Here is an 18,588-nt window from a genome sequence, read left to right on the forward strand (position 1 = left end):
TAGGGCGAGAGGCGGGGTACACCCTGGACAGGTCGCCAGTCTGTCGCAGGGTGTACCCCGCTAAAATAATATTTTGTTATATTGAACAAGTATAGCACAATTACCTCCAACATTTCCACCTCTGCAGTATACCAATGGCACTTCTGTAGAGCAGCCATTATTAGCATTTTCCTGTTCAGCTGTATGACATCATTTCACGACTAGCATGAAGAACTGTTGCTAGCCCAAAGGTACTGCTCATTTTCCTAAGAATCAAGAAACTGTTGCTAAGGTGTGTACCAACGTAAAGAAGGGCTATGCCATTTACGCAAAAATAATTACTACTACTAATAATAATACATTCTATTTATAGGCACCTTTAAAGAAATTCACGGTCAACTTACATTAGTACAACAAAATAAAAACATAAGATAAGCAAATAAAAAACAACTATAAAAGTTAATCGAGGTAAAAAACACAATAAGACCAAGTCATAATAAAGGGTATGCAATTCTGAATAGATCGGTTTTAAGATGTAATTTTAAACCAGAGAGTTTGTAGTTGGCAGATCTGGTGGAAGTGCATTCCAAGGACTCGACGCTCAAGCTAAAGGCTCTGAGCCCCATGGTAGTGAGGCAAGCAGTTGTAACAGACAGAAGGGAAGCTGAAGAAGAGCAGGGAGGGTACGCATGGAGAAGATCAGATAAATATGGAGGAGCGAGGTTATGAAGCACTTTGAAAGTAAGAAGTAGGAAATTCACTCTTAGGTGAGCTGGAAGCCGATGGAGCTGTTTAAGAGCAGGTGTTATTTGTTCAGTGGATCCAATTCTGGATATAATATCAATATTTTGAACTAACTGCAGTTTATGGATGATTTACCATAGAGAAGAGAATTACAGCAATCCAAAACAAGATGTGACAAGAGCAGCGACAGGTATGGTGGTACTGTTTGGAGTGAGTGAAGGGCGAAGGCGGTTAAAATTACTAAGATTAAAATAAGAAGACCCTGTGATATTATTTCTGTGTGCCTTTAAGGAGAGAGTGCTGTCGAGGATGAAACCAAAACTCTTAACCCAAGAGGAAGATGTGATGACAGAGAAATAAATACAAAAAGAAAAGACATAAAAATAAGGAGTTTGGATTGATTGGCTAGCACGAAAAACAATGACCGTTTTATTTATTCATATTTACTGTTGAACCAGTCAGAGCATAATGCAATAATTTGCATCAGGCTTACGCTACAGTTACAGGAAGTGACAAAAGAAAATGCACTATAGATTACTGAGTGCTGAGTTTCAAAGTAAGTTAGTAATAGTTTAAAAAATAATTCAATGAACACATTTTTCAGTTGTTCCAAATGTAGCCCCAACAAGTGTCAGCCTTTACAAATCAACAGTAGCTGAGCAAATCATATGAACACATATATAAAAACAAACCCAACATAGGAATGTCAGCACTACCTGTAATCCCGCCCACATCCTTAACAGAAAGCGTGACGTGAGTAATAATCTCACCTTTGTTGTCATTTGCGGCACATACACAGCTGTATACACCACAGGCTACTGAACTTTAAAGGAAGAAAACCAGTAGCCACTGCTGACTTTTCAAACAACTTTTGCTGCTCGAAGAGAGATCAAAGGACTTTGATGAGGCAAGTGGAAATAAAAATGCTAGTGGTTTATTGCTTAATGTTTTAGAGTGTGTCTCAGAGAAAGAGGAGCTTCTGGTTTAACAAGTGAGTGAATAACACACATGCACGCACACAGTGTGCCAGATGAAATCATTAGGAAATGAATGAATTATGTGCAATAGCTTACAGTAAGCAGGAGGCATACATACCACAAAGAAACAGACTGTTACATATTAACAAATTATGCAGTTTTCTTTGTCGTTCATTCTCAGGATTTTTAACATTGTGAGAATTCAAAGAGCCATAAGGTGTACTTATAGCAACACTTAAAACCATAATAATCATCTATATCCCTGACACACCTTACATTCTATACCTCTCTACGTCTAACGCCTAAAGGTACTATTCATTTTCCTAAGAAACAACAAAGCGCTTCTAAGGTGTGTGGGAAGGGACATGTCACTTATGGATAGGACGAGCTCAGACTATAGCCTCAAAAGTCCTCAAAACCAGATGATTTTACAGTCATGTTTACACCTTCACTGAAATCTATAGACAATAGTGTAAATGACACTAGACAGCAAGAAACACACTGAAACCACATTTATGGCAATGTTTATAGATTTCTAAGCAGTGATGATACTTCCTAAAAAATGAAAGGAAGTCAGAAAGATCTATCAGGAATAAATACTGAACCAGTTAAAATGATTTTAATTGCCACTAAGCACAAGATTTCTCATTAAAATGACAAATATCCTTTATTAATGTGCGTGACAGAAAAAAACAAGTTGTATTACATTTTTTAACATACAGATACATACAGGTAGTAAAACTAAGCATGTCACCTCCATTTTTATTTTACTCCGTTTTCGAAATTCACGAAATTGTTCCTATTAGTTTTTAGAGTTAGAGGTTTTTTTAAGTCTATTTTTTTTTTTATTTTAGTTAACTAAAAAGTTTTTCACGTGTAGTTTTAGTTTTTAGTTATCTATAAATACCTTGATGCACAGTATTGTTTCAGTCAGTTTCCATCTTGTTCAAAAGTCTAGTTTTTATGTACTTTTTCTTCAGTGTTTCTTTAATTCTAAGTTTAGTTTTAGTTCACAGTGATGGTCTGCCCAACAGAAAATGACTCAGTAGATTGATGTGAGTTGGTGAATGGCTAAAATGGGAGTTGAGGTTTTGCTAATAGATTGAACAAAATGACTTTTCCCCATTTCACATTTAGATATAGAAGGTAATCTTTTTCCAGATTTTACAACGATTTTTTCAGGCTTTGCTGTGCTTTCTTTGAATTATGCAGGAAGACACCACACTGGCAGGTGAAGATGCCGGCCTCTGCTGGGGCGCTAATGGAACCTCAAATAAAAAGGAAACTTAAGAAAGTTGTCTTTGCTGTTCTCTGATGACCGCTTCATTCACAAAGCACATCATGACAAGGAAGCTGTCCAAAACTGATGACCAGCCAAAACCCCTCTGGGAAACCCTTTTGTTTAATAGTTGTCTTTACATTAACTTAATATTTCATATCAGGACTAAAGACATTTGTACATTCAAATAAGTCTCTAAATAAAAAATTGAAGAGCCAAGATGGTTGTGAAAAAGTGGTTTCAGTGTCAGATGTGGAAGTTGTTGCTGGTGAACACTTTATCATGTGGCCTGGAGGTGTGCATGGCTGCCGGGACTGTCTACATCCCACCTCTACTGCTACAGGCCGGCATGGAGGAACGCTACATGACTATGATGCTTGGTAAGTGGAGGGGAAAAAAATCACATGAGCATTACAATTTTATAGATGTTCCGTTTGTGTGTTTGAAACATCTGTTTGTAGTTTGAAGCACCAGTGCTGACAGTGCATGTCTACAACTACTAACTAGGAAATGTATTCAAATAGCTTCATTTAGATTTGTCATTATCAATAGTTTTCATATGTTTTTAAAACTAGCGGATCTTAGGTAGCTTAGTTTCAATAACGACTTTGATCCATGGACAGAATCAAAGATGGGCGTAGCAAGTGTGACATCACTTGTTGCTTTGTCAAGTCTTGTTTTTAAGCCTTACATTGAGGTTTTTCACAGCTGCCATATTGGTTGCCTGATAATAATGGTCGTCTCTGGTTTTAAAACTGACAGAATGCAGTTTGATCAAAAACAAGAAAAGCAATAACACTGGAGAACCCCGAGTACTGTGGCTATTCATTAGCAAGATAGCAGAAAGCTAATATTTATTAAGCTAACAAATGGATACACCTAAGTCCTAAGTTAAGCGGAAAAATGTAAATAATGTCTTTCTTGCTAGCTAACTGTCACTGGGCGGGCTGTAAACCTTTCCCAGACTGTTGGTAACTGTAATGTCGTCAGTGCAGATAAAGTACGACTACAACAGAAGTTTAAGTGCATTATACCATAAAAAATAATGACTAGATCCCATCTGATACTTCCCTGGTAAATGATTGAGCTTTAAAGACCACTAAGAAGGTTAACAGGGTCTTTCTTTTTACCAGCTGTGACTCCAGTTTTGGGCTTGATCTTTATACCCATGATCGGCTCAGCTAGTGATTCTTGGAGAGGGCGCTTCGGTCGACGCATGCCCTTTATCTGGATCCTGAGCCTGGGAGTTTTGCTAGGCCTGCAAATAATTCCCCAAGCCAGGCGGCTGACTCTACTGATTTCACCACAGCACCCTCACTGGGTGCAAGCCGGCATGCAGGCTGCAGCTGTGTGCCTTGTCGAGTTCTGCGCACAGGTGAGTAAACTTTACAAGTAAAGTTGTACAAAAATAAAAATTATATACTCAGTTATACTATTAATTCTTATTCTCGTGCTTCTTGGGAACTAGATGAGGGATTAACAGGGATCTCTTCCAGGGGTCCAGTGGTAACCAACATGGATAGAGCACAGTCTCGTGTCCTTTTTTTAAAAATCCTTGACATCAGTTCTTTGCTTTGATGCTTCGTGGATCTGGAGTCTGTTTACACACTCACCCCACGAAGAGCAAAGAGGTGGAGCCATTAGCAAGTCAGTGAGCTAAGGGGTAGAGAAAGAAAATGTTTTTATATTGTTTAAAGCAGCAGTGCTTGTTCCTGTAATCACCATTAAAACCTTTACTGGGAAAAAGCTAGCGGCAGTCCTTCAGAACCTGTTTAACAAGCACTGACGTGAAGAAAAGTAAACTTTGTAGCTGCTCAATCCACCGCTGTTTGTTTTACACTGAAAAGGGAAGCTACAGCTGTTGTAATAAAATATGTTGTAATATCTTAAGCCCCAAGCCTACCTGATCTCCTGCCTTTTGCCTCAGTATCAGGGGGCGTTGGGGCTTAAGAGGTTAACTTAAACCATGTTTAAATCAGGCAGCATGCTGAAGGTTGGCAGCAGCCATCCTTTGATACCTGCAGCAAGCAGGGGCGAATCTAAAGTGGGGCATGGGTACTAGATCATACACTATTTCAGTGCGCCCCAGGGTGGCTGTGGCTACAATGTAGCTTGCCATCACCAGTGCATGAATGGGTGGATGGATGACTGGATATGTAAAGCGCTTTGGGGTCCTTAGGGACTAGTAAAGCGCTATATAAATACAGGCCATTTACCATTTACCATTTATTTCAACACTTTCATAACATTGTTTTTCAGATTTAAAGTGAAATAACATGAAATATATTCATAAAATTATATTAGTATTTTTTTAAAAAAGAAAATACTAGCTTTTTCCCACAGGCCAATAAAAATGCTCATGGAGCAGTAAAACTCTGAGCCACTAACCTGGGGCTGTTAGGCTGGACATTATTAATATCTGCACCCTGAGGCTACGTCCACACGTACACGGGTATTTTTGAAAACGGAGATTTTCTGTTTTCGTTTTAAAAAATAATCCCGTCCACACGTAAACATAGAAATGAAGGAAAACGCTGCTAGGAACATGCCAAAGCAGCAGGTGGCGCTAGATTCCTAACCGTGCACAGTGTTGGGGAGTAACGGAATACATGTACCGCCGTTACGTATTTAAAATACAAAATATGAGTAACTGTATTCCGTTACAGTTACCGTTTTAAAAGGTGGTATTCAGAATACAGTTACTTTGTTGAAATAAATGGATTACACTGCGGTACTTTCCTGTTTCACTTTGTCGCGGGTCAGGACTGTTTGGGTTTTGTTTGACAGCTACGTTCTGTTGTTCCAGGCGCCAGCGTTACGGTTGCCATGGTTACAAGGCGACGCTCTCTCTCTCTCTCTGCGACTGTGTGTTTCCTGGGTGAGAGAGCGCCTTTTCGTTGTTGTTGTTGTGCTAAGCTAACAGGCAGAATGCTACAAGCATAGCTCTAAAGAATGTAGCATCATGGGCAGTGTAGTCCGTGTTGCAGGGAGAATGGACTGCCATACACGTTATGTGTCTGTGAGCGCGAGGAGGGAGAAAAAGGGAAGTGGAAAGGTACGAGTTGTCATCGAGGAAAAACCGGAGCTGGAAGCATGTAAATATAATAATAACCACTGCAGCCAAGAAGAGTGCCTGACGAGCCCAGCTGTAAGTAAGCTATTAAGACTCGACTGTACACCGTGTTCCTGTTTTCCTCCGAAATTAACAAGTTCCGTTGGAGCAGTCTTTCAACGCCTCTCTCTGTCTCTGGCAAGCAGAGTTGACCCAGACAACAAAGTAAAGCTATTTTTCGGCTACGAGCCGACAGGGACCCCGCCGTATTAGTCAGAGGTCCCTTTACTACAGTTCGGAGTCGCGGACCTTCAGTAATAGTAATAAATCACACAGCAATAGTACATTCACGTTGTTGTAAAAAGCATGATAATATATTAAGTAATCCAAAGTATGCAGAATACGTTACTGTCATTGAGTAACGTAACGGAATACGTTACAGAATACATTTTGGGGCATGTATTCTGTATTCTGTAATGGAATACATTTTAAAAGTAACCTTCCCAACACTGACCGTGCAGAAATGTTGGCCAATCAGAAGTCTAGAAGCCTCAGTGGGAAATAGTAAACAAGGCTGGGGCATAGAAGCAGAACCGAGTCTTATGTGTGGAGGGACAGTAACTGTGTGTATATGTAAGCATTTAAACACTGCAGAGAGTACAGTTAACAGTAACAGTATTGTAGAAATTCATTTCACCGAAACAATAACGTGGCGCACAGTGTGACGTCAAAAAAGGCGCACACCTTTGACGCTGCGTTTTCTCCGTTTTTCTCGTCCACACGTAAATGCAAAAATGGAGTTTTCAGAAATATCCACCCTGGCCGGAGTTTTTAAAAATCTCCGTTTTCAGTGACCGAAAACGCCGTTTACGTGTGGACGGAAGGTGCAAACGCATAGAAAAATCTGCGTTTTCAAAAATACCCGGGTACATGTGGACGTAGCCTCAGAATGTCTGTTTTCAACTGCACAAAAAAAACGAGTATTTCAGAATGCTGAAATACTCGTTTTTCTTCATTCCAGCCATCACATACACGTAGGCACACAAACATGTACAATAACACATTCACATGAACACACACCTAATCTACGTCATCCAGCAAATACAGTACAGTCAGAAGAAGATATAGAAGATAGAATATTTTATTGCTAAATTAATCAATTTACTGTATGAGATTCTCTGTCCCGAGGCTAAATTTGTAGTTAATGTAGTTATGAGTGAGTTTTTGTACCCCTAAAATCAAATCTAGACCTTCCTGGTTCACTTAATAACTTTGGCAATTAAACACTTGTATTATTATTTTTATTTCTGAAAGAATAAGTCTTTGGTTGAGTATCATAATTACATGTATCAGCTAACTCTCAGGTTTCTCCTCAGGCCTGTCTCACCCTACTGCTTGCCCTGCTGTCAGATCTGTTCCCCGGGGAGGAAGAAAACCGAAAAGCATTCTCAGTTAATTCCCTGATGACAAGCCTGGGGGGATGCTTGGGGTAAGCCACTTATTATCTTTTCTTCCTAACTGGTTGTGTCTCATACTTCATTTCAGTTCAGTTATATTTATACAGTGCCAAGTTACCTCAAGGTGCTTTATATTGTAAGGTAAGACCCTACCATAATACAGAGAAAACCCTAAAATTCAGATGAACCCGATAAGTGAGCACTTTGGCGAGAAAGTGGAAAGGAAAAACTCCCTTTTAACAGGAAGAAACCTCCAGCAGAAGCAGATTCAGGGACGGGCAGCCATCTGCTGCAACCGGTTGGGGGTGAGGGGAGAAAGACAGGACAAAGACACATCATTATATTAGCTGTTGTACCTATGGTACAGCTGTATTAATAGTAAGATTTAAAAAAATTCTCCAACAGGCACAATACAGTCACAGCATCCAAGTAAGTGAACAGGCCTAAAAGACCTAATATTTCAACATTTAAAATGTATTTTTTCCAGGTTTTTGCTTCCTTCCGTGGACTGGAGCCAGGTGCCCATAGCAGTATATTTGGGAGGGCAAGAGGCCTTTGTTTACACCCTGCTCACCCTCCTATTTTTTGGCTGCCTCCTCTCCACAACCTGCATCAAGGAGGAAGCAGGAGTCAGAGGAGAGAGGAAGATTCTTGTTCATCCCCCTTTAAAAAGTTTGGGGAGCAGATGCTGCCCGTTCCCCTTCCTACTTCGGCCTCGTTGTTTACGTGATGTGCTGTGTCGACGTGCAGCAGAGGGTCTTTCAATGCTGCATCATTTGTATGCGGTGTGCACACATGTGCCACAGGTCATATGGAGACTTTTTGTGGCAGAGGTGTGTAGTTGGATGGCACTGATGAGTGTCATGCTCTTCTTCGCTGACTTTATGGGGGAGGGATTGTACCAGGGAGTGCCAGGTGCAGATCCAGAATCACAGGAAAGGAAACACTATGATGAAGGTAGGGTAAGTTCTTCCAACCGTTGAAGTCAGTCAGTGAGATTATGTTTTGCATTAAAACCACTTGATTCTTGTCCAGGTGTGCGCATGGCCAGTCTGGCTCTCTTCCTGCAGTGTGCAGTGTCGGTGCTGTGCTCTACGCTAATGGACCGCTGGGTGGCTCTGCTGGGAGCCAAAGTGGTATACACTAGTGGGGTGGCTCTTCTGCTGTTGGCCACCACCGTCATGAGTGTCACAGACAGTGTGATGATGGTCACTGTCATGGCTGCTGTGACGGGGTACACGCTCTGTGTCCTGCAGGTGCTGCCATACACACTGCTGTGTCTCTATCACTCAGACAGAAAGGTTAGTTCTTACTTACACAGTGTGCAGCCTTGTGTTTGATATAGTGGGAAATCTGCAAGAATGAAGAATGAATATTCAGGAAGTCCAGTGTTTGTGAGGAAAAGGATACAAAAAATCTATTAATATTTATCTGTTGGAAATAAGAAGCAACAAAATCAAAAGAAAGAATATGAATATCTGCTCTCAGTCAGGTTGTTCTTTTTAACATCAGCACTGATCCAGAATTTTACATTCGGTGCTTGGCTGCCATTTATAATTAAAGCTTACATTTAGCTCGTAACAGCTCTGTTAAATTTACCATTGCATGCATTTTCCTTTGAGAATTAAACCACTTACAGTCATGGTGAAAAGAAAATGCATCCTTTTAAATCTTAAACGGTAGAACTGACAGAGGGTGTATTGTCTTTTTACTGTATAGCATGGCATCACAGGAACTTGTTGTGGATGCTGCTTCAGCACTTGATGGGTGTATATGCCTGACCTTTTTGGGGTCAGGCATCTTTGGGGCATAATTACCATTGTTACAACAACTAAGAAACCACAAGGCAAGTCAAGTTAGCAGCTAACAGTTAGCATGAGACAAGCTACCTGCCTGCTGTTAACGATTCCTCACCACCAACTTTCTGTTACTACTGGATGTAAATCACAACTGGCTAATCACCATAATTTATATTATTTATTTAATTGCAATTAATATACAATTATAAATAATTGTTTTCCAAATTATTACAAAGGAAGAGACACATCAAAAACTATTTTAAAGCATTTTCTTTTTTATAGCTTCAAATTGGAGCCAGCAATCGGTCCTCAGCAACCCACCTTCAGCTGTTGATTGGTTTTCGCAGCCTTTAATCACACTGTTCAGTCTGGTCAATTATTCAGTCATTAAATCTAGCAGGCTGGACATTGCTAGAATGGTAAATGGACTAGTATTTATATAGTGGTTTTCTACTCAAAGTGCTGTCTTACTACTAGCCCCATTCACCCATTTTCACATGCATTCATACAAGCACCATTTCCTGTGCCTAAGTGCTGGTAATCTAACAGTCACACACACACTACTCTGATGGATGCATCAGGGGCAACCCAGGCTTTAGTATCTTGCTCAAGTTTACTTTGATATTCAGACTATTAAATGACTTATGCTCTGATTAGTAGACACATACATATACCAAGTAAAATCACGAAACATAGCAAGTCCCCCTTACATCAGATGATATTGTTTAGTGATGACAGTGAATGTAATTGGTAACTTTTTCTCTTTAAGATTTTCTTCAAGTCATCCAGACCCAGACCTCTTGAGCGGACTGAAAGTAATGACCCAACACTTGCTAAGCCTGTTCCCTCATGTGGTCCACCTGCTAAGCACCAAGCTGTGGGGCTGATACCTCCTGTGGCAGAGCCCTCTGTTGAGTCGCCACATCTATCACTTTTGGTGGCTGGAGGTGATAGAGCTGAAGCAGACTCCACACAAGTCTCAAACAGAGGGATGGGCTTTGACATGGCAATACTGGAAGGCGCGTACCTTCTCTCCCAGGTATGGGTGGGCAATTGGAGCCGAATTAATTGGTGGTGTACCTGATCTCATTTCATGCGATATAAAGTATATTCAGATCTTCTTTGAACAGCTAATTGCATTTATTGATCAGTTAAGTTAATCAGTTGGAGTTAATCAAGTTAAATTATACCAAATCTCGCCGCTTGGTTGGCTTCTTGAAATACTCCTGGTGTCACTGCCGGACAGTGTTGGGCAAGTTACTTTGAAAAAGTAATTAATTATAGTTACTAGTTATTTCTTCAAAAAAGTAACTGAGCTAGTAACTGAGTTACAAGATTCTAAAAGTAATTAATTACTTGAAAAGTAACTATTGTGTTTCTTAAAAAAATGTTTAACCCTCTGGGGTCCAGGGTATAATTGGCCATTTTTAACTACTTTTGATGTTTCCTCTACATTTCACCTTTAAAAACTCTTTACTTTGCTTGTTTGGTATCATTGTTTTCAGCACAACCTCACGTGTGTGAATTTACAGTTATGTTTTCATTTTGACTGTATTACCACAATTGATCTAAAATCAGACAAAAAACATAAAGTCAGAGTAGAAAAAGTGATTTTTTTACTGTTACAACCACAAACATGTTTATTGAATCATATTTCAGAACTTTAAATGCAAATATAAATTGTCAATTTTAAAATCATATGCACAAGTTTTGTAAACAACAAAGTTATTTGAAGCCTTTTACCCTTTTTTAATAACCATTTCAAACTATTTACAGAACAATCAGCTGTTCTGCATTCAATAAGATGCCACACAAATTATTTGTGCCACTCCAAATATTTCTGTCCACTATAAAGGAGAACATCACAGCCTGATACCTGCAGGCCTGACAGCAGGTGCTCCTCTCACTCCTCCTGTTTTTCACCTGGAAACAGCAGTCGCCTCATTGTTCTGACACACAACACAAAACTATCCACAACACTCACACACTAACTACACAAGACAACACATTAACTACACACTCCAAACACGCTAAACGTCACAAATCCCTCACATCTTAAAACTCGCTCTCTCTCTTTTTCTGCTGTCTCTCTCTCTCTCTCCATCACTCTTAAAACTTCCCCCTCTTCCTAAACATCCAAATGTCATGTTGCCATATTATTTTTTGATTGGTCGACATGGTGCATTTTCCCACCAACACGAACGGGCTGTTTTTTGTTTTGTTTTTTTATTTTTTGCTCATAAGCAGAGAGTGCTCGCTGCGCTGTCCTTAGAAAGTAAACGTGACGAAACTATTGAGGAAAAAATGCAGTGTATATTGTTTATCATGTCTCTGGTTTTACGTGGCCTATCAACACAATTTAAAAACTGGTATATATCACCTTGTTGCTTTGTCATCTTGAAGTGGTCATGTGATTGGCTTACCACGACTACTTTATTCTTCCTCAGTCAAACAGCAGCACTCATGCAATTGTTTTGCCCCCTTTGCTTCTGGTGTTGTGCCAAAAAGTGATCGTCTACAAGAAAGTGATTGCCGTCCACGGTAGCGCGCAGATTGCTTACATAGACAAAAAGAAACGCCGTTAGTAACGCCGCTACTTGTAACGCTGTTATTCTCATCACTGCTGCCGGATGGCTGGTGTGTTTGAGGAGTGGACCCGAAAGTAGATACACAAGGGACAGGACTAAAGTTTAACAAAAAGCGAGCCGTTCATTTAGGCTGATAACTACCACAAAACAAAAGCGCAGGGGTGAGAAACTAAATGATAAACTGAGAAAACTGGGAAAAACTAACGCAGGACATGGAATTCTAACGATAATCATAAATCTAACATGAACATGACCAGAACCTGAGATAACTAAGACTAGAGAAACATCCATGTAGCATGAGGTTAGATGAACAGACAACCCAGCAATGAACAAAGGGAGACAGAGGACTCAAATACACAGAAGCATAATGAGGGAAGTGGAAACGCCTGGGGAACACAGCTGACACAAATGAATACGACGCCACAGGGGAAGCAAAACCAAACACACTGAACACGGAACAAGAGACTGTCAAAATAAAACAGGAAGCATGATGAGACGTAGACTGTGACAACACGAGCTTGACAATAGGACATGGAACATGCAGACATGAAACACAAGGGCATACGAGGGCACGGACATAACTAAAAGTTTTACAATGGGGGTGTCCAAATTCATGGGCTGCATCCTCCTGAGGCCGCATTTGTAGGCTGATTACGTCACAGCGATGCGATGAAGGCTGTCCAAATTCGCAGACTCCTCCGAATGCAGCCGACAAATGCGTCCTCCTTTTTCCCGAATTTGAAGGATGGGTCGGGTGTGTCCTTCGTGGCCCAACCTATCCCAGGATTCATTGCGCAGCCCAGCCAGCCCCCGCAGTCTTTCCATAGTTTATTAAACTCCACCGAGACAGCGGTGACGCAAAACTGAAGGCTAGACCGTCCAATTTCACTACCGGTCTACCCGCCCTTCATAGGAAGGAACAGGAAATGACACCTAAAAAAGGAAGCATGGGTGATAACATTAACTAGACTAAAACCTAACTACTTTATAAACACTAGAACTTAACATTTCTCTAATACCTCATAAGAAGTCAAAAATACAAAACAAACTCAAAATGCTGGATCACAGAGCCCTGACACCTGGGCACTTATTTTGGAAGTCATGCTGAAAGATTATCTTAACTTTCATTTCAATGCTTCAATGCTCCACGGGACGTAAAACCTGATTTTAAAAAGTGAAAAGGTTTTTGTTTTTTTTTTAACTTTCTTTCCCCCTGGAAGTTAAACTTTTACCATCATCTTTGCTGCTGCAGAATCCTCCCATAGATTTGAATTCAGGATTCTCTGAATACCGTACCTCTCTTTGATAATGTCTCTGCAAATACTTTTAGACAGTTTAATCAGGTCAAGCAATTAAGACAATTTTGCGGTTAACAGAGAGATGAAGATGGGCTATTTTACAACTCAAGAGGACTGCTTTTTAAATTGTGGTCATGCATTTAAAATGCTGCTCTTTTCATCTGCTTACCTGCAGTTGCTGCCAGCCATGTGTCTCGGTTCCATAGTGCAGCTGACTAACAGCGTGAGGGCGTACATGGCCTGCGCCTGCTGCTTCAGCCTGCTGGCTTTGCTCTTTGCCAGAAGAGTTGTCTACAGCCACGCTGACCTCCAGTGTTGATCGAGTCTCCATCAGGAACATCAGCCGACGCAAGAGTCATGTGCTGGAAACAGTGGATCCTGAGTGTTCTCGTGTGGGGGAACACAGAGCATTCTTCAGGTTTTTATAGATATTCAAGGATATAAAGCAGTCACAGAAGAATCATGCTGCCACTTTAAGATCATACCACATGCCAAATGTAGTGTCTTTTTAATACAATAAGGTCCATGAATGCTGTGTTTCCGTCACTCTTATTGTGAGTGAAATGACACAGCACACAGAATAGACTGTATCAAATAACTTTGTTTTTTGTATTCTTGGATAAGGAACGACAGGGAATGATATCCTGCCGTGTGCTGTTGCTAAGAAACAACACTGGAGCCTTGACACTCCTTGTGTGGTGCATTCTGCTGCAGTCTCCTCATCCATATGCTCAGCTTGGCTGCTATGGAGATTCATTTACAGCTAGCATGTAACCTAATTACCCAGTGATTAGAAAGCATGTTTAAAATACCTTTCTTCTGAGCCGTGTGTTCCAGCCGTTTGCGGCCGTAGTGGTTGTAGTCTTACGCATGATGGGCTGAGATATTATGGTAAAATGAACTCTCCACTCCCTGTCCTTCTGTTGTAGAAGAGGGTGTGGACAGATCAATATTGACTTGAGCTTGAGTTTACAATACATCTGTGCAGTCTTATCTACTCTGAGTCCACGTGTGCATCCAGTATAACCAGGGAGGCTGAAATATTGCACTGATGTCATCTTTCTCATCAAAGTTGTCTGGAAATTGTGCAGCTGAAGGATTCCTTTAAAAGGGACAATGAGCCAGTACCTTGTATTTATTCATGTCATTATCTTGTATTCAGCCATAAGGCCCTAATTTATTGAAGTAGACATGACATGTAATTTGTTGTCAATTAATCAGGAGGCAGCCCAGATTCCCCAGTTCACCACGTGTTTGACTGGCGTGCTGGAAAAGCTGTACTAATCACCATATATATATATATAAATTCTTCACCATTGGAGGTTATAGTTTTGAAAATGACACAACTGCGTGTAAAAATGCTCAGCTGGAAATGTTATTGACGCAAAACATGTTTTGTATGTGTCATACTTCTGGGATATATTTAGAGATGGGGTCTTCTGACTGAGATTTTTCTTTTCTTTTTATATTTACATGTGTTTGAGTTGTTTGAGATACTTAATTGCACTAAGTTTATAGGTTATTTGGGAATTCGCTTGGGGGATTTTGTTTTTAAGTTGTCCTAATTGTTTTCTGAATCTTATAGGTTTAAAGAATGGTAGAAGGTTTAAAAAGTCTTACTTTGAAATGTAGCCATGACATGTGAATAAATGTGTTGTTTTACTGGCTTTAATATTTTCCCATTTTAGTCACGTTTAGTGTAAAGATTCATCTTCTGTCTGAGTTCCGTAGCCCTTCCAAACCACCAGAGGGCCCCTTTGCACAACAGAAAAGCTGCACAGCATGAAGTGTAAATGCATGAAGGTATTCTTGCAGGTCAACTTTTATATGTTCATTCTTCTAACAGTGTACATGCATTAACAAATGTGATCTTGATATGTTGAGAGTTTTTTTTAAATAAAAGTTTTATGTCCTCAAAATAATGTGGAATATTACAGCTTTCATGTTGTATTCTAATTTTTGCCTCATAACTTTTGCACTGTCCACTTCCTGCTGTGACAAAACAAATTTCCCACGTGTGGGACTAATAAAGGTTATCTTATCTTATCTTATCTTATCTTATCTTATCTTATCTTATCTTATCTTAACTTTCATGTTGATGGAGTATAAATCAAGGTGTGAAGTTTGGTTTTGCCTAGCAGTGAGAAGGATGCGTTTCATCAGTTCCTCCAAACCATGAAGATCATTCTCAGCACGTCAACACTTTGTGCCGAGATTCTCTCACATCTCCACAAGGAGATGCTTGAACTGCTCAAACACATTTGACTTTAAAATTCTTTTAAAACGTGAACTATGATGTTATTATTAATCTCTTCCTCCCCTCACTCCCAACCAGTCGCAGTAGACGACTGACTCTGGTTCTGCTGGAGGTTTCTTGCTGTTAAAAAGGAGATTTTCCTTCCCACCGTTGCCAAGTGCTTGTTCAAAGGGGGCCATCTGATTGTTGTGCTTTTCTGTGTTATTGTAGGGTCTTTACCTTACAATATAAAGCACCTTGAGCTGTGATTTGGCTCCATATAAATAAAATTGAATTGATAATGTTTATTGTATTATATATTACTAATAACTGTCAGTGTTTCAAAATGCGTATGTGTATTTGGTCTTCAGATTATTTTCTGATAATTAAAGACTTCATCAATGAATAATTTTGTTAAAGAAAACAGAAAATAGTATCTTATGATATATTTATCTTTAAAGTGTTGATTGCAGTCTTACAGCAGACAAATGAACTCAATATAAAAGAAAACTAAGGCCACTTGGGAAGTGATCCAGATCCTCATTATAACTGGAGAAGTTCCACCAAGTTTCATGAAACTGTAGGTCTTGTAGTTTTTGCATGATGGCCATAAGACACACAAACTTAAATACTGAAAACATACCAGAATATAAATCTATGTTTGACACACAGTCCCAGTTCAACACAGGCCTGTCATAGTGTACTTCTGCTGTGAATATTTTAACAGACTTGAATATTAAGAAGTAATGGGTCACCTGAGTGATCAGTGGACACTGGTAGTGGATGGAAATCCCTCTTCTCTAATATCCTTTATATCAACACCCCAGTAATGAAACTGTTTTTGAGCCACAGAAAGTGATGTAGTGCTGCTGAGCCAAAAATGCAAGTCAGTTTTTGGTGTCTGGAAGAGGCCTGAGCAAGGTTGCAAAGTGAAAACGCATTCCTCTTTCGCTGCATCATTACTGACCTCTGGCAAGCCATTGCTTTTCTGCAGCCACATGAGCTCAGCCACAGCTTTCCCGTCTATGAAATCTTCTGACTTCTCACACTGGAAATGTGTTCTGGAAAACCTATGTTTGTATCAGCAGAGTTAATCTGACTAACAGCTCGGCCCTTACTTCTCTAATGATGCTTATTGGACAGACTTAGTCATTCAGAGTGCTGTGATCATTATTGGCAAGTTAACGAGACCTGGACTAAGAATGGTCCCAGAAAACAACAGCAACAGAAATTAATTTTAAAAATCAGGGAAGTTCTCCACAGAAAAAGTTTGCATTCTAGAAGAAGGGTTAATCCACATCTGTGTCAGTTTCTTCCTCTTCTGATGCTTTTAATTAACCAGATTCATGGATGACACAAAACTAACTACTCAGGTACATCTTCATCAGCAGCACTGTTGTAATCAAAAGTCTCCGGTATCAGACAAAATGCTGTTGAGAACTAATCCTGTAAGCACACTTCTGTATCGTTGTGTATTTCTTCAGCAGCATAACAGCGCCCCGGTGTGGTCGGCGTGACAATTACAACTTTGCCCTCTCGAATTTTCAATGCACAACACGAAAACATTAATTCATTAACCAGATACATGCTTTGGATCACTAGAGATCCTGCATATAACAACATTTTTTTTAAATCACCTGTAATCATAAATAATCTATTGTGTAATGAGTTAATTGCTTATTCCTTAATGAAACAATAACTAATCTATGTAAATTTGAGGAAAAAAATAGATAAGGTGGTAATAAAATGTTATTTCCGTGTAAACGAAGGTGCAGTAACTTCTGCCAAAGCAGAATTTCTGAAAACTGAAGTCCAAGTTTAGCCAGTTTCATGTCTGCACTCGTAGCTTCATGGCAAATTCGACTGAGTTCAAAAAAACATCCTGACAGGGGAAAAATAAATGTGCAGACTTTGTGTTAGACTTAAAAAACATGGAGAATGAAAATGAAAAGGATGCGACTGTGAAGGCGTGAATGATGGATAATGGAAGTCCTACCTCAGGAGATTTAGATCATCAGGGGCTTCATTTCCTACATTGTGAATTTTTGTGCAGCACTTTGAACCTTTTGCATATCTGTTTATGCCAAATGCCTCTGGCCAGCAGACCTTCTGTGGGGATTTTAAGTTCTTATTCTTTCGCATTTAAGATGATAACTTGCTGAGCCAACGGCGCACATAGGCACAATTTACTCTTCTGTCCTCTTTTGAATGAGACAGTGTGACAGTTCTGCCTGATTTCAGGTAAATTTGGAGCTTCTCGAATGTGCACATATGTCACACGTATCCTGTCATTACATTCATGATGAATTCGTGCACTTTTTACTCATAAACACCTGGACTTCAAGAGCTCAGATGTGAAAGCATCACACATGTCTGTGATTTTAAGGAATCATAGCGAGTTGCTATTAGCGACTATGTTATTCAGGTTGGCTGGAAATCAGAAGCACAGGCAACATTTCCACTGGATTAGTTACCAAACTGGTAACAACCCTTCTAAATCTTCTAAATAGTGTTTTATTTTTAACACTGAAAAATTAAAAAGAAACTTCTAATATCGGGCTCTTTCTTCCTTTTGCTCTGGACCAACGTGTGTGAAGGGGATAGTCAAGTTTACCTAAAAAGATTCATAGGTGGAGTAAATCACGGTCACGTGATTCAGAGCACTGTTGCCCCACAACTGGAAGATTTGAATCTTCTGGTAGGCTGGAGCCTCTGAGTGTTGAGTCTGCAGGTTCTTCTGGTTCCTGCACAGGTTTCATCCAGCTGTCCACATGCATGTTTGTTCCATCCATCTATCCATGTTATGGGTGGATGTTGTGCTATTTGATATAAACAGATGCTCTGTGTGCCTCCCTGATTTTCTCGCTTCACGGAACTTAGACAACTGGGTAGCAGTGCTTCCACGGCAGCTTTATCTCTAGCAGTAACTGCAGGTTGTTCTGATGGCCCAGGTTAATCTTGACCTCTTATCAGTGTGTCCGTCACCCCCACTTCCACCTCCTTCCCCGCACATCTGCTGGCTACGGTGCATCCTGTTAAAACAGCATAGCTTCCCCTCTAACAACACATGGTAGTCAGAATTTATTGAGCGGCAGCCAATCAGCGCGTTCCTTTTTGGGCGAGCCTCCGCGGCGCTGGTCCAATCAAAGGCGCGGAAAGGGACCCGTGCCTCCGAGTTG

The 18,588-nt window shown here is 40.2% G+C and overlaps 1 protein-coding gene across 3 annotated transcripts; it reads left to right on the forward strand.

Moving 5' to 3' along the window:
• The first annotated feature begins 1,525 nt into the window (after window positions 1-1,525).
• On the forward strand, window positions 1,526-15,222 carry slc45a3 (solute carrier family 45 member 3). Of its 3 annotated transcripts, XM_076883676.1 has the most exons (8): window positions 1,526-1,634; window positions 2,917-3,359; window positions 4,113-4,354; window positions 7,408-7,520; window positions 7,976-8,445; window positions 8,524-8,789; window positions 10,057-10,326; window positions 13,349-15,222. In XM_076883676.1, exons 2-8 carry the CDS (start codon window positions 3,200-3,202, stop codon window positions 13,490-13,492), a joined length of 1,665 nt encoding a protein of 554 aa, XP_076739791.1. In that variant the 5' UTR covers window positions 1,526-1,634; window positions 2,917-3,199; the 3' UTR covers window positions 13,493-15,222. The 3 variants fall into 3 exon arrangements, with proteins under 3 accessions (XP_076739791.1, XP_004559995.3, XP_076739792.1); XM_004559938.4 differs by lacking the exon at window positions 1,526-1,634 and having other exon boundaries at window positions 2,388-3,359; XM_076883677.1 differs by lacking the exons at window positions 1,526-1,634; window positions 2,917-3,359; window positions 4,113-4,354 and adding an exon at window positions 5,862-6,127.
• The last annotated feature ends 3,366 nt before the right edge of the window (window positions 15,223-18,588 follow it).

Source organism: Maylandia zebra, linkage group LG5 (genome assembly GCF_041146795.1).
Source record: "Maylandia zebra isolate NMK-2024a linkage group LG5, Mzebra_GT3a, whole genome shotgun sequence".
Lineage (NCBI taxonomy): Eukaryota > Metazoa > Chordata > Actinopteri > Cichliformes > Cichlidae > Maylandia > Maylandia zebra.

What these genes read in the sequence shown, in the direction of transcription:
- slc45a3 (XM_076883676.1), top strand. Translation starts at nt 3,200, where the DNA reads ATGGTTGTGAAAAAGTGGTTTCAGTGTCAGATGTGGAAGTTGTTGCTG. An exon ending in CTACATGACTATGATGCTTG is followed by an intron (nt 3,360 to 4,112) that starts GTAAGTGGAGGG and finishes TCTTTTTACCAG; the next exon opens with CTGTGACTCCAGTTTTGGGC. An exon ending in AAGGAAACACTATGATGAAG is followed by an intron (nt 8,446 to 8,523) that starts GTAGGGTAAGTT and finishes ATTCTTGTCCAG; the next exon opens with GTGTGCGCATGGCCAGTCTG.